This window comes from Bactrocera neohumeralis, chromosome 5 (assembly GCF_024586455.1).
Source record: "Bactrocera neohumeralis isolate Rockhampton chromosome 5, APGP_CSIRO_Bneo_wtdbg2-racon-allhic-juicebox.fasta_v2, whole genome shotgun sequence".
Taxonomy (NCBI): domain Eukaryota; kingdom Metazoa; phylum Arthropoda; class Insecta; order Diptera; family Tephritidae; genus Bactrocera; species Bactrocera neohumeralis.
Genome location: NC_065922.1, coordinates 55,339,130 through 55,355,248, shown reverse-complemented (window position 1 = coordinate 55,355,248; position 16,119 = coordinate 55,339,130). Strand labels below are relative to the sequence as shown.

Below are 16,119 nucleotides of genomic sequence, written 5' to 3'. Positions count from 1 at the left end.
TGCAAGAGTGCCGGTGGTGGCCATGCGACAAACATCGAGTTTCATACATAATGGCCTCGAATGCACTTCCACAGGAATCAAGAATTTCATTGATATCCTAAACCGTTTTTTTTTATTTAAAAAAGTTTTAGTTTGTAGCGCTCTTATTGAAAAACCCGTTACATACATATATTTGAAAATATTCTCAGAAAATGTAAGTGCATCCAGCGAGTAGTTTCGAAGAAATAAGCGTATTTGTAAGAATCTGAGTGTAATCGGAGGTTGAAATCAGAAAGGTTTACTTTACTTAAGTAAAATTGGAATGATCCGGATAAGGTTACCTTCTGAAAGTGAAGTGAAAAAAGGCTTAGCAAGAGGAGAATATTACCTCTAGAAGGATACAGAAAACATAGCCACGCAGCATTACTAGTCTTGTCAGCGCCACAGATTAATTCAAGCGTGGTTAACAATAGCAGAAAGGATTTAAGCTCACTGGTAGGTCAACTCCTCTTGTCTGTAATTTCGGTTCCCGGTCACAGGAGCAGTTACGTAGACGTGTTGGCTAAGCTCAGGAGTCTCTTTACTAAGTATCATTTGGAACATTTGGCTAAGCTAAGGAGCTTTTTCAAAATATTCTACATTAAGATCTATACATTTTTGATTGAGCTTCAACCAATTGTCAAGGCACTTTTGCCACTCGGATTAAGGTTCCTTCAAAACATGTCTTCTGAACGCATGAATCATTCAGTTTTTTCAAAAAAAAAGAGGCAACCATTTGCTTAGCAACGCTTCATAGTCCAACAGCCTTTGTTAGATGCGGCTCATTTTGAAACACACATACAGCCGACTGCTGTTTACATTCGGGCTCAACCTTCTCCTTCAATGACAACAGTCTTAATTTGGTTCAACGAGTTGTCAGCACTCGTTTTTGGAGCAACCACGTCCACAAATCTAGAAGACGGCTACCACAGAGGATAACGCGAAAATAGCTCAAGATCTCGTATTAGTACAGAACGCTGATTGAAGGTGAGCGAGAAAGCGGCGACTATAGCCGTATCAGAATATGTACACTTTTTTCTTTCGTAGGCTAAATACTTATCGGACTGTCCTCGTAAGTTTATACCTAGACAGCTAATATACAGTATATTGATATGGTTTTGACAACTGCACACACTCATTCATACGAATATGACAGAATCAACAATTGCCAGCGCAGTTTGCGCTCCTCTCTTACCGCTGTGTTTATCATGCAAGTTGCCATGCACAGCCTTGACCTTCTTTCGGCATTGTTCTTTATTATTTTAAGTTTTCTTTTTTCGTTTTCGGCTACAAAGTATTTAGGCAAGTTAAGTAGAATGCATGCAGTTTGCACGGTTCCTGTCTTTGACGGCGCAGTAAATGGCGTTCTTCATCAAATTTACTGCTGTTGTTGTAGCCCTTTGTGGCACATCTTCTTATAGACGGAAAAGAGAGCGTATAATGCATACATATTCATGTTATAGTACTATATGTGCATATATATGTATGTAAATGTTTTATTCAGCGTCGCAATCGATATCCTGACAAGTGGATTTCCTTTGCTTGCGGCAACCTCAAAGTTATTGGCAATTGTCAATTTTATTGTTGGCTTAAGGGACATATTTTGTGTTTGTTGAATATACGAGTATGAGATTGGAAGACACATTTTCTGAGGCATATGTTCATGCATATATGTACTCACAATAAAACTTAAATTTCAGGCAACATATAAATGCAGAAATGACGGATTTGTGGAAGATGGGACATACATATTGACGAAAGTCGGTTAATTTTTTAAAAGTTTAAAAAATGAAAAGTTTTTTTTTCAAAATGACTAGGGAACTGAAAATCCGCTTTGACCAATATCGTTTGAGCTAGTACCTATGTATTTTCAGCCGGTCATTTAAACCAAACGAAAAAGTTGATGAACATGAAGAAAAGCCTCTGATTTCAAAAAGAGATGACTTTGACATTAACCGCCTAAACTGCAGATTTGACGGCACCCCAATTTTTTATATGGGGTCAATTGAGATGTAATGTATGACGGCAGTCCTACCGTTCGACGAGCTCGTTAACTCAACTGTAATCTTTTTCTTTTGAAGAAAGAAAAAAAGTCCAAAAGAAAACTTCGGACACCCAATAAAATATAAATATAAATGATCAGCATAACGAACTGTCAGATTATATGCGAAAGAATCGCTCAGTTTTTGAGATATCGATCTGAAAATTGTCACACGTCCTTTTCTTATCGAGAATCGCCTATATCAGACTATTAAAGTAAAGGATAAAAGTAGACCGATAGAGACAGCAAACGACGCCATATTTTTTCTCGCTCTTTTGATAGTTCTCTTCAGTAAAGTTTGGCATTTCATTATGGAAAGATATCCGATTCAACAACGAGACGGAATTACTAAAATTTAGTAGCGAAAATCGGAGTCAGTGGCTTCAATTTTAAGAACGCTAGGTCTATTTTATGGTCGTCATAATCGTATTGTCAGAGCAACAATTGAGCGTCTAGTGGAAAAATCTGAATCCACAGGCACAGTAGAAAAGGTTATCGTGCCAGTGAGACAAAGAAGTATCCGTAGCGTCGAGAATATTGCTGCCGCTAACACATCAATTGAGGAAGACCCAAATCAGTCTCTCACACGTTTTTCTCAAGCATTGCGCATCTCTGTGACGTCGTTGTGGCAAGTTTTGCGAAAAAATACTGGCCTACATTCTTACAAGATCACACTGACGCAAGAACTGAAGACGCCTGTTTGCCAGAATTGTCGTATGTTTGTGAAATGGGCTGAGCAACAACTTGAAAATGATCCGGATTTTCATCGAAAAATTATCTTCAGCGATAAGGAAGTCAAGTCTATAGTCTATGACAGCAAGCCAGCGACGATTAAACTTCGTACGAATGTCGAAAGTGAAATTGCAGAAGTATCGACTGATTTATGCTTGAAAACCGTCGAAAAATGGCTGCAGCGTCTGGACTTCTGCAAGCTTATCAATGGTGACCAAGCAAAAGAAATCAAGTGCCATACATAATGACATCGAATGTACTTTTCACAGAAATAAAAAAATCTTTTGTAGGGCTCTTTTTGAAAACCCCGTTATATGGCTATAGCTGCCACACAAACAGAGCGATAAAAATCAAATTTTTGTAAAAAAAAATTGGAGAATATTGATATAGACGATTTATGGTTTCAACAAGAAGGCGCTACGTGCCATACAGCCAACGAAGCAATCAATTTATTGAAAGAAACTTTTGGCGAGCACATTACCTCGTATCACAAATCAAAGATCGTGCAATTTAACATCTCTGAACTATTTTTGTGGGGTTATGTGAAGTCGCTTGTTAATGCAGATAAGCCCGAGACTATTGGCGCCTTGAAAGAGATTATACGGCGCGTTATTTATGACATACGGCCCAAACTGCTGCAAAAAGTGATCCAAAATTGGGCTTCTCGGGCCAGACTAAAATTTATTCGAGCCAGCCGTGATTACACGAAATCATTTTTAAAGCATAATGGCAAACTCTTATCTTAATAATAATGCCAAATTCTTGTCCATAACATTAAATTATATTTGTTTATTTTTCTTCTTGAAAATCACATGCCTAAAAAACCACCCTTTAATACTTCGAGGCCCTTAACAAAAACCCATATTACTACAGTGCAATTAGTATACAATTATATTCTCGCCAGAAGGGTTTAAGCAAGTTACAAAAAATTAACTTTAGAACCTCTGTATCTCTACAGTTAAAATATAATATATACAATTATTATAAATCACTAGCAACAAATAGTTAAAAGAAGGAAAGCAAAAGACACGTGTTTTAATGAACAGCAATAAAGTGATCGAAATCACAAAAAAAAACAACAATAACATGAATATATTTTCTCTATCTCTAGATTATTAATTTACTTTCCAATGCTTCATAAATTTTTTTTTAATTTTTTGCGAACAAAGAGATAAATTTTTAATATTTAACAGTTTGTTCAACTGTTTCGTAATAGAGAAACAAGAAATGGATTTTAGAGGAACCGCCACATTTGTATGTCGGTAAGCTGAAGATTTCGTAATAGTAGAAAATGCTTAAATTATTGAACGCAGCTGTGGAGCTCACTCAGTTCATTCAACTGTGACTAATATTTGCGCCCTAACTAAAGTCGAAGTCACACATTAAGGTTAGGTTTCTTAAGTGAAATAAGAAAAGGAAAAGTAAACTAAATAATAAATTTATAGTACAATTAACAACACAAAATGCAAAATATAATGTAATGGAATGAAATTTAAAAGGCAAAAAGTGATTATTTTTGGAGAAGAAATAGTCTTAATAAAAACGGGAAGTTAAGAAGTGCAATGAAGCTCTAAGAATTTTATATGAAAACAAGTGTAGGAGTTTGAAAGAGGAGGGTTGAGCAGAAAAAAGTGTACGACAATCGTGTCGCAGTGAAGAGAAAATAAACTGCCTACCTCGCAACGTTACAATCGACCACAACACCTGCGTGATGGGATAGATACCGAGAGTTGTCGACAGCACGAAAAGAAGCTGCCTTTATGCCGCTATATCTGAATTTGGTATACCCGCAAAACTTATACAGCTGTGTAAACTGACGTTGAGCTATACCAAAAGCTTCATCAAGACCGGGAAGGATCTCTCCGAGACGTTCAATACCAAACGAGGTTGCAGACAAGGACTTGGAGAAAATAATGCTGCTGCGCATTGGCAACGGCGAATACCGCAGTCGATGGAACGATGAGCTGTGCGAGATATACGATGACATTGACATAGTTCAGCGAATTAAAATACAGCGGCTACGCTGGATCGGTCATGTCGTCCGAATGAATAAAAACACTCCAGTTCTGAGAGTATTTAATACAGCACCCACCGGGGAAAGCAGAGGAAGAGGAAGATCACTCAGTCCATTGGGAAGACCAGGTGGAGGAGGTCCTGGCTACATTTGAAATCTCCAATTGTCGCCTAACAGCGAAAAGGAAGAACGACTGGCGCACTGTTGTAAACTTGGCTATAACCGCGTAAGCGCTGTCTACGCCAATAGAGAAGAAGAAGATCATGATGATATACAATGTGGAATTAAATAGAATCCATAGAAAGCCAGTTGTTGAAAATATAGATAAAATAATAGGACGAGCTAAATATTGCACAAAACCCATTCGGAGCCTTTTAAATAAAGCTGGATACAAAGAAAAACTCAACGTATGGGTGCTTCATGAGTTCAAGCAAAAAATAACCTCGTGGACTGCATTTCCATCTGCGAATCGGTGCTGAATCGCAACAAAATTGAAACATTTCTGAAGCGTATGATTATTGGTGATGAGATCACTTTCGACCTTCAAACCTTCTGACCTTCGACGCCAAACCTTTAATTCGAAGCAATTACCCAGAAGCGACTAGTTTTGACCAATAGAAGAGGAAATGTGTTCCAACAGAACAACGGAAGACTACACACAGCGATAGTAACTCGCTAGAAGCTTGGGTAGAAGGTTTTTATACATCTCCTTTATAGTCCGGACAAAGAACCAAATGATTACGACCTGTTCCTTTCAATCGCCAATGATTTTACTTTGAAAAATTTGGGTGATGAGAAGCTTGTGAAAATTAACTGTCCGAAGAAAAAGCGCTAGATTTTTAGGACTTTTTATAACTTTAGAGCTAATAACTAGTAATCGGTCAACTTTTCTAAGTTTACACGACATTATCAGTATTACCTAGTTTTCTTTCAAAAGGGCTACAAAAAATTAAAAAAAAAATACATGGAGTCGCCAAACCGAACTCTGGCGGCTCCTTTTCTGCCCATATATCGGCGAAGGAGTTTTGGGTGGGAGAAAGCCGTTGGAGGAGATGGACAGTGATCTTCTTTACGGATGGGTCAAATCTTAGGGAGAAGGTTGATGAAAGGGCTTACTGTCAGAAACTCCAGCTTTAGACTTCCTGACTATTGCAGTATTTTCCTCCTTCAGATAAGTCACCATTCACCCAAATAGGACGGCGGTACTAGCCTTTAACTCATTAACAGTGCGTTCAGCGTTGGTCGATGAGTGCCTAACCTCGCTATCAATAGCATCGAGTGTATTTGCGATGAGACTGATATGGGTCCCAGGCGTGAAGTGTGAAGCTGAATTAAGCAGAATGGGAGCGGGTCGGATGATTGCTTCCTACAGGCGGCCCATTTGTTGTCTTGTATCCTTTTGTGTTCTACTACTTGATAGCTGGGGTTCGCGGAAACTTGGACAGCGCTGGGCCACCATCGGTGCATGCGCTATCGTAAAAGCCTTTTGTGCCAAGATCGTTCGTAAGAGATCGATATATCTTTTTGACCCCAGTAAGGCTAGTCTAGTTCTAACAGACTATTGTCCTACTGGAGTTCATGCTGTAAGGCTGGAAACTTTCTCAGACACCATCTCCAGAAACTGTATGGATGAGGTGGAAACAACTCAACACTTCCTTCTTGACTCTCCCGCGTATACCTGCAGACATTCCACCGAAGTGGCGGGAATGGAAATAAAACGCCTGTTCAAATTAGTATAGCGGCCTACTAAGTGCTTTGCTAATTTATAATTTCGAACACAGGAAAGTTTCTTTTCAATTGCTTCACAAGGGACAACATATAGCAGTCTACGTCTGATATTTCTATATCAGCCATCTAATCTAACATATTAGGTGTTAAAAACGAGAATAATTGTGGTTCACCCTGTATAAAATACTGCCTATATTGCCAATATATTAACAAGTAGCTAGATAATCAAAAATCTTAATGAAATGCAATTTGTTTTCGAAGCTATGAATTTACTGTTTCAACAACATACTATATACATTAGAGTGATTCAAAAAAAAATTTTTTTTTTCGTTTCGTACTCGGAAAAATAGGTTCCTAGACACCTCTAAGAAAGGCTCTCCAAACATGAGTTTTTAATTGTAACGGGAAGGTCCTCCTTCATACAGTTTTCTATTTTTTCTTATTATCAGGTAGAAAAATTTATATCTCGCTTCCAACTACTTGAAAAAATATTTTGTTCCTTAGATTTTGTAGGAAATTGAATGCTCTACTTAAATGATTTCAACAACAAAAAAAGATATTAACGGTATATTATTTTTTGGGAAATATATGAATTTTATAACTCAATGAAAAAAATCATTATGAATAAGGTTTTTGGAGAGGCTTTCTTAGAGGTGTCTAAGAACCTATTTTTCCGAGTACCAAACGAAAAAAAAAATTTTTTTTTTTTGAATCACTCTAATATACATATATGTACATATGTGCTGATAATCGCAATAAACAAAAGATCATCAAACTAAGGAAAGAAAAAAAATATCGCTAAAATGAGCCACTTCGATCGTTACCTTTCCTACAGCCGGCTGCTCGCCGGTTGAGGTGATTATGCTGCTAATGATCATTACAAACAGCGCACTGTTAAAACAGTTATTTTCGATTTCCCCCCGAAATTTTATTGTTGTTAACTTTTTTTGTTATTATGCAAATTAATTAATTTTGCTCATGTGTTGTCGTTAAAAATTATTATAACCGCTATTTGGGCAAAGAAAAAAGAATAAAAGACAACTCCTCCGTTGGGTGCGCGCAGCTGCATTGTGAATTATGATTATAACAGACAAGTCTGTTGAGATGACTATCACTTTCTTGGCTTACAAGCATAATCGTCACAAAAGAAATTTAGCTTGAAGCTTGACGCGTCGAAATGCTCCAACTTTTTCACCAACAAACTGTCACGCACATTACTAATTAAGCACTTACGACGAGCAGATCGCGCTGACGGTTCGGTATATTTTTGGCGAGTTCGTTCGTGTCAACTTATTAATAGAAATTTAATGCTAAATAGTTTGAGGAATTTAAAGGATGCATATAAACTTTCACTTAATGCTCTTGACACTTCTGCAATTATGCTTGTTGTTGCTGCCGGCAGCAAACGCGCAAGCTATGCTAGAGTTGCCAGTCGATGTGAATGAAGTGCCCGTTAATTTGGTGGAAATACCGCGCACGAGCATCCTGGCGCGTATTCCATTCTTTCGCAACTTTCTACGCGCAGTGCGTCCGAATGCGCACGTCGGCCGAAAATCGGATTATCGCAGTGAGTTCGATGAGAACTATATCAACTATCACGGCGCTCAGTTGTGGAAGGTCATATTTAATGCAACGCGCAAACGCAGCAGCGACAACAAACGCACGGAAATGATGCAGACTTTTGTGGAGAAATTCGGTAAGTCGGTGAATTGTTTAGACGCACATCTTCGGCTTTAGAGTACCATGTACGAATGCGATTATAAATAGGTTATTAATTCCGAGAGGTAGAAAAAATGTCTTAGAGCAGGTAATAGATGGAGAGAGCTCTAAAAACAACGCAAAGTCAGACTCGCATACTCGTTCTTTAAGCAACTGACAGCGAAGTCAGCTCTTGGACTCTGGAAATACTTTATAATACAGGACATCTGCAGTAAGGGACATTCTAAAATACCCAATACCACAGATTTTCAAAATCCTATGGAATTAAACTTAAATTTGGTCCCCAATATAACCTTCTCTTCCGGAGAAGAGTGTAATAGGGGTGCGGTGGGCAGGGAATCAGATATAAGTATCTATACGGATGGGTCCGTACTAGATAATCAAGTGGAAGGCGGTGTCTTTCCGTAAAATTAGATACCAAAATCGCCTTCCGACTAAAAAAAATTAAAGAAAGCCATCTTGTTTTGATAAAGAGTTCAATCACATCAAGATATATTTCTATATAAAGACAGCCAAACGGCTTTGAAATCACTAGTCTCCTAGGGTTTTTCTTATATAAAGAAAAAATTCCTTGATCTCTTAACGAATCTCACATCTCATTTTATGATAACAATACAATGGGTTCCAGGGCAAAGTGGTATTCCTAGTAACTGAGAAGCAAATAAACTAACCAGAGCAGGCACCATATTAAAATTAGACTCCAAGAGGAAACTTAGTTATATGCTTCTGGTTACTTGTGTATGTTATCGATGTTAAAACTAGATCATTAACTTGCTCAACAAGCAGGCAAATGTGGCATGAATAGGATATGAACAGCCTTTGCCAATTACTAAAATTCAACAGGAATGACATAGGAACTCTAGGAGGAGTGTGATGGTCCAACCGTTGAGACTAATTTTCATGACCCGTTCGCGCATTTTGACTTTTAACTGGCGAATGACAAGCCGGATGATTTGGATATTCTGAATCGAAGCGGGATTGTTCGCATAAACTTTAAACTTTACACATATCCACAAGAAAAAATCTAACGGTTTTATATCACACGACCTTGGCGGCCAATCGACCGGAACAAAACGTGAAATTATCTGCTCACCGAAATGTTTTCTCAATAAATCCATTAATTGGTGCGATGTGTGGGAAGTGGCGACGTCTTGTTGAATTCAAATGTCGCCGAGATCACGCGCTTCAATTCCAGGCATCGAATAGTCGGGTTATCATGGCGCGATAACGGTCGTTATTGATGGTTACGTTCTCACCGGCAACATTTTTGAAAAAATATGGACCGATGATTCCGCCGGCTCACAAATCATACCAAACCGTTGTATAATCTGGATGAAATGGTATGAATGTATTTTGTTGTTTCATAGGTCAGTACGAGTTGCTGCAAACGATGCCGATTCGACTGTCTACGGCCTTCGTGTACACTTTCACCTATGACAGTTATATTTTTCACTGTGTGCTGGACGCGTTCTATTCGGTTGCATATTATCCCATAATGAATGCTGTGTCTCAAGATGAGTGATGGTGTTGCGAATAGTACGCTCTGTAGGCCGATTATGTTGACCATAAGTTGAGCGAACCGCGCCAAACACACTCTTCACAGAACGTGAATTTTCGTAACAAAGTTGAACGATTTGTAAACGTTGTTCAGGCGTTAATCCTTCCATGATGGAATGCAAGCGAAACTGAAGATTCTAAAATAACATGACAGCCTGACACGACTCACGTGTGATCTGTCAAAAAAAAGGCTATCGAAAAAAGTTACTCAACTTGGATCACCCGTTATATGAATGTATATAATTGTTCAATAAGTATTTGCAAACTCACTTTCTCAAGAAAGTTTCACTTAATTACAACCATCCGGTGTAGTTGAATAAAAATTAGTTCGCAATGTTCATTCATGTTCATCTAATGAGCGACACCGAAATCGCGAATTAGGCAATCAAAATTGCAAAAAAATTGGCAAAAAAAGAAACAAATATTGAAATGAAGTTGAAAGTAAGAAATGCAAATTAATCTATGGCTGGCCAAAACTGTTCTAACGGCACTGCGATCTCCCAACTCTCCCAATAGTTATTTGCTAAAAATTATGCGCTTGGAGGCAAATATAGCATGACCGCCTCTACCTCATTGGTATCATGCCAATGACATGACACGCAAACCCGTTATTCAGTGTTCTTGCATAAAATTTTCATAAATCATTATCTAAGTTTGTTGGTCAAACCGAAAAAGAACTAAACATAACTTGCTTATTTAAATAACGAAATTCCAGATTTGCGCTTAATCGGTCTGCGAACCGAGTTTATTTGGTCAGTAGTCGAAAACGCTGCGTGCACGCTGGAACTGTAAATGAAATCTGACGATACGCAATATCGCGAAACAAATTCTTCTAAACTGTAAATTGAAACGCTGGAACTCGCATAATGTTAATAAAATACTTGTATTACAATTCGCTTGTGATTTCACTGTTATTGTTGCTGAATCTGCCGACGCATGCTTGCCGGAAACAACATACACAATTCTTTTTATTACGCAGTATACCCGGTTTTCCATCCGCGCTCATTTCGAGTGATGAATTGTATGAGAATACAGTGGAGAGTTTACAGTGGCTGGTGCCGATGGACATACGACAACTTAACATTTTCTCACCGCAATCTTCGTATCAGATTAACTTGCGATATCGCAATAGTAGCTCGGTGAAGCGATATCCCGGTTATCAGTTGTGGAAGATACATGAAAACAATATTGAAAATAAAGTGCTCAGAACGTTTTGGCGACTTTTCGGTTAGTAGTTGTGCAATTGTTGTTTTTGCATGGTGGTTATAGTGAAATATGGCATTTTCATTTGAGATTAGAAAAATTGTGTGTTTTAGTAAATTTATTAAAACAAATTTGTACTATAAAAAGCGCCACTAATCTACTGTTCTCCATTCTGTTTCAAGAGTACAAGCAAAAAGCAAAAAATCAATTTATTTTATTCAAGATAGTCTCCTTCTGCTTCAATAGAGCTTTTTGTACGGTCCAAAAGCATGTCGAACGAGTGTTTTAGCTCGTTGGCCGGTATGGCCGCCAGTATGCCGGTGCAAGCCTTTTGAATGGTCTCTACGTCTGCATAACGTTTTCCTTTCATGGGCAAATGTGTTTTTCCGAAAAGGAAGAAGCCGCACGGTGTCATATCAGGTGAATACGGGGAGTTGTTAATGGTTAAAATGTGATTTTTGGTCAAATAATCGGTCACAAGCGTCGATCGAATGTTGGATTCTGAGCAATTTGTGGTCGTCAGTCAATTTGTGCGGAACAAACCGTGCACACACCTTTCGTAAGCCCAAGTGTTCGGTCAAAATGCGATAAATCGATGTTTTGGAGATGTTCAATTCTATTTCCATGAATTTCAATGATGATTTCGGCTGATTTTTGATGAATTCACGCACAGTTTCGATGGAATTTCCGGTGATCATGGATTTTGTATATACGTTTTACGAAGATCATAAGTAAAGAAAGGGCTAAGTTCGGGTGCAGCCGAACATTTTATACTCTTTCAACTCATAAGCATCAAAACCCGGAAAATACCTTCAAGTGTTGATAAAACCTTATGTTAAATTATGGATGCACTGCATTAGAAAGACTGTTATTAGAATCATTATTACTCCATCTTAACCGATATATACGGTATAAAGTCAACCAGAAGCGCGAACATTTTTATTTTAAGTATAAGGGAAGTATTGACCCATATTTGACACAAGAAATGCTATCATCACAAAAATATTCTCTCCGAATGTCAATACTAGACCTCGCAGATTGAACATATGTTTGGTAGAAACAGCCATATAATATACATAATTTGGTCAAGTAGGTCCTGGAAGATGGACTCATGTATATAGTTCACGCAAGTGAGGAAAGTTCTCTGAGCGCCATTTACTTGGCAGTGGCTATAAACGATTATTTTACATATGGCTCAAGCAGCTCACGACTGAAAGTCTTAGTCCTCTGGGTAGTCACTCATCATCAAAGTCCTGCAGTGCGCGTTGCAGTGCCATGGATGATGACAACATCTGATGAGTCGGCGTAACGAGTTTTCAAGAAAAAGATTCTGCGGAAGATTTAAGGTCCTTTGCGCATTGGCAACAGCGAATACTGCAGTCGACGGTACGATGAGCTATACGAGATATTCGATGACATTGCCATAGTTCACCGAATTAAGAGACAGTGGCTCCGCTGGCTAGGTCATGTCGTCCGAATGGATGAAAACACTCCAGCTCTGAGAGTATTCGACGCAGTACCCGCCGGGGGAAGCAGAGGAAGAGGAAAACCTCCACTCCGTTGGAAACACCTGGTGGAGAAGGACCTGGCTACACTTGGATTCTCCACTTGACTTCACTACCCGAACCCATAAAATCCTTCCCTACCACCTTGGTTGTAAAATTATATGCTTGTGGCCGATTTATTCAGTGAATTATCGACTTTTGGTAGTTTTCAAGATAACAGAGCGTGGTTTTGTACTTGATTTTACCTATTTTCATAGTGTATAAAAATATGCTAAAGGGACTTTTTTCTAACAAGTTTGGTTGATTTAGCTCCAGCGGTTTGGAAGATACATATGTATGTACATTAAATCAATTAGGAGGTTGGGCTACGCCCCACAAAAAAAACTTGTAAATCCAAGGTTTTCTTTTAATACCCTTTTGTGGACATGACAGTGATCCCTCTTGCAAAAACAACCTGTCGATAGGCAGGAAAGGTGGTGGAGGGGTTTACTGCCAGGAGCCCTCTATCAACTCCAGCTTCAGAATTTCTGACTATTGCAGTGTCTTCCAAGCCGAAGTTGCAGCCATTAAGGTAGCAGCAGATCTACTGCTCCGGAAGGAAGCCTCCTTCAGAAAAGTGACCGTTCACTCAGATGGCAGAGCGGCGGTACTAGCCTTGAACTCATGAACAGTCCGTTCAGTGTTGGTCAAGAAGTGCCTAACCTCGCTATCAATAGCATCGAGTGTATTTGGAATAAGACTGGTATGGGTACCAGGCATTGCGGAATCGCAGGAAATTGCAAAGCTGATTAGGGAGTAAGAAAAGGTACCCTAGAAATGTTTTCGGTAGAATGGAAGATAGCTTGGTTTCACTAAAGCTTTGCCAGCGTTGGGCCACCATCGACACATGAGCAAAACCTTTTGGCCCAATATCGAACACAGGAGATCTAGTGATCTCTTTTCCCTCAGTAAGGCTAGCTTCTCCCTAGTTGTGGGGCTTTTAACAGGTAATTATTGGCGTCCATGCTGTAAGGTTGCGAATCTTCCCAGACGCCATCTGCAAGAGCTGTATGGAAGAAGATGAGGTGTAAACAAATCACTTCCTTCTTGACTGTCCCGCATTTGGAAGGTAAAAATTTAGACACTTGCGATCGCATACCTTCAGACTTCACACTGAACTTGCGGGAATGGAAATTAAACGCCTATGCAAATTTGCATTGGCTACTAAGCGGTTTGCTAATTTATAAGTTCGAACACAGCAGTTCTTCCTTTCTATGACTTCACAAAAGACATATAGCAGTCTAAGTGCGATCTTTGATCAGCCATTTACTAACATAACCCTAACCTTTCGCACAATTTCAGTTAAGTTTAGTTAAGAAGTTTGGAGTCGATAGAAGAATAGACTAAGTGTTCTATCATATAAAGGACTGATCTTAAATCATTTTTGGTTTCAACAATGTGAGGCGATTTAGTGTGCGAAAAACCCTTCCTTCATTCAGAATTTCTACTCATTAGCTGATCAAGAAGTCTGGAATCTAGACTCTGTGCAATTGTCCCGACTCTATGTAGTCTCTCGAGCGGTAGACTCTATAGTCGGTACGACTACATCTAGTTCACTACTATAAACACGTGAATAAAATGAATCGGTATCTCCAAGTATGAGAGATACGATAGAAGAAAGTTTACAAACCACCGAGAGAAGTTTCAGCTCTACGCTACGAATATCTTTTAGCTGTTACTATATCTTTATAATGAGTTTAAATTTTATAAAATATTTTCACTGGAGAAAAAACAATTAAATATTAATTTGCATTTCACTTTTCCTGCATTTTAGGCACTGAGGTATGGAATATAAATCAAGATGGCATCGATGTCTTAATTGACTATAAGAATACGGCTAAAGCCAAAGAGTTCATAGCGAAAACAGATTTCACCTACAATATAATGATCGACGATATTGAAACGGCGATCGATGAGACTTATACGGAAGTGAATAACAGCAATGCAAACATGCCGTGGTTAGATAGAGACAGTAAGTGGAATTTGGGTCAAGTGAACTAATTTGGCTTTTATTATGTTTATCGAAAGATAAGAAATGTAATAAAATGTTTTTATAGGTACAATATTGAATTGGAATCGTTACCACGATATTGGTGATATACAGCAGTTTTTGCAGCACATTTTGGAAACATATCCAGATTTGGCGGAGATAGTGCAAATCGGTGTGACGCACCACAAACGACCGTTGGAAGTGCTGCGGTGAGTAAAAACGGTCTTTAGATCTAAAGCAAATTGAGAGTTGATGCAAACTCATAAATAATGAACTTATGAAATAGCAAAACTAAGCGTGCACCGCCATTTTTACAGCATCTCCAATGGCAACCCCAAGAACTGGGCTGTCTTCATTGACGCCGGCATGCAGGCACGCGACTGGCTGAGTCCCGCCGCGCTTACACTCGCCATTTCGAAGCTAACTTGGCTGTGGGACAAGGAGCCGTCGGTTATGCATAACATAGATTGGTACTTCTTGCCCGTGGCGAACCCGGATGGTTATCAGTACGCACGCATCACCGATCGTCTGTGGACGAAGAACCGCTACTTCGATAGTCAAACCGGTTGTTATGGCGTCAATTTGAATCGCAACTACGACTATCAGTGGGGTGGTGCGGGTTCATCCGAAAATCCCTGCAAGAACCTGTTCAGAGGTCCGAAAAAATTCTCCGAACCGGAAACGAAGGCGATACGTACCTTCATGCATAATATGCGTGAGTTTCTGGGCGCATACGTTTCGTTCGGCGCCTATGGCCAGGCAATCGCCTATCCGTGGGGTGATGCGGACTACGTGACGGACAACCAGCGCAAGCTGCACAATGTAGCGCGACGTGCAATGTTGGTGAGTGTTGCAACAAACTAAAAATCAATTTAGAAGCCACTATAAAATGGTTTGCCATTGTTTAACTTTCTTTTTGACTTTTTCTGGCTTTTATTGTTGCCATTGTGTGGCCGCCATTACACGTGTTGATTTTTTTGTTTTATTTGATTTTTTAGAACTTTCGCAAATTGAATCAAGCCGAGTACCGTGTGGGCACCAGCTATCGACTGAAATTGGCACGCGCCGGCAACTCGGCCGACTGGGTGCAGCAACGCGTTAATCCCCAATACGTTTACAATGTATTTCTGAAGGACCAAGGGCGCTATGGGTACTTGATGCCGCCGCATTACATTGTCGAATCGGGCGAGGAGGTTTACGAATTTATGAAGACAATAGCGGCGGCGCTGAATTGAAGCCGAGCCAAAAAGTGCATGCCACAAATCCATGTGGTTGAGGAGAAGGAATATAAAAAACAAGGTGGAAGAAAATACACAAAATGCATGGCGCGATTGGGAAATTTCAAACTCTCAAAAAAACTAAAACAAAGAAAGTATTTAAACAAAGTTTAGCAGACGCTTTCAACTTTTTTTTCAGGCGGTGTTAGGTTTAAGCAAACGTTTAAATTTTATTTATTTATAAATTTTAATGTAAATATGAACGAAAATAATAAATTGCATTTAGTTTAAGGTTTCTGTGTACTACTTCCTCGTCTCGAGGTTAAAAATGCCGAGGGCCAGTTGCCTTAACACGA

The 16,119-nt window shown here is 39.1% G+C and overlaps 2 protein-coding genes across 2 annotated transcripts in view; one reads left to right on the top strand and one right to left on the bottom strand.

The window, feature by feature from the left end:
- Positions 1-16,119, bottom strand: part of LOC126757905 (serine-rich adhesin for platelets) — an 84,579-nt gene that overhangs the window by 39,515 nt on the left and 28,945 nt on the right. The window lies entirely within an intron of this gene.
- LOC126758053 (carboxypeptidase B) lies at positions 7,950-15,781 on the top strand. Its single transcript, XM_050472048.1, has 7 exons — positions 7,950-8,229; positions 10,525-10,597; positions 10,789-11,036; positions 14,331-14,528; positions 14,614-14,755; positions 14,864-15,389; positions 15,545-15,781. The coding sequence occupies exons 1-7, from the start codon at positions 7,950-7,952 to the stop codon at positions 15,779-15,781; spliced, it is 1,704 nt and encodes a 567-aa protein (XP_050328005.1).

What these genes read in the sequence shown, in the direction of transcription:
- LOC126758053 (XM_050472048.1), top strand. Translation starts at nt 7,950, where the DNA reads ATGCTAGAGTTGCCAGTCGATGTGAATGAAGTGCCCGTTAATTTGGTG. An exon ending in GCTGCGTGCACGCTGGAACT is followed by an intron (nt 10,598 to 10,788) that starts GTAAATGAAATC and finishes TTTATTACGCAG; the next exon opens with TATACCCGGTTTTCCATCCG. An exon ending in CGACCGTTGGAAGTGCTGCG is followed by an intron (nt 14,756 to 14,863) that starts GTGAGTAAAAAC and finishes CCATTTTTACAG; the next exon opens with CATCTCCAATGGCAACCCCA.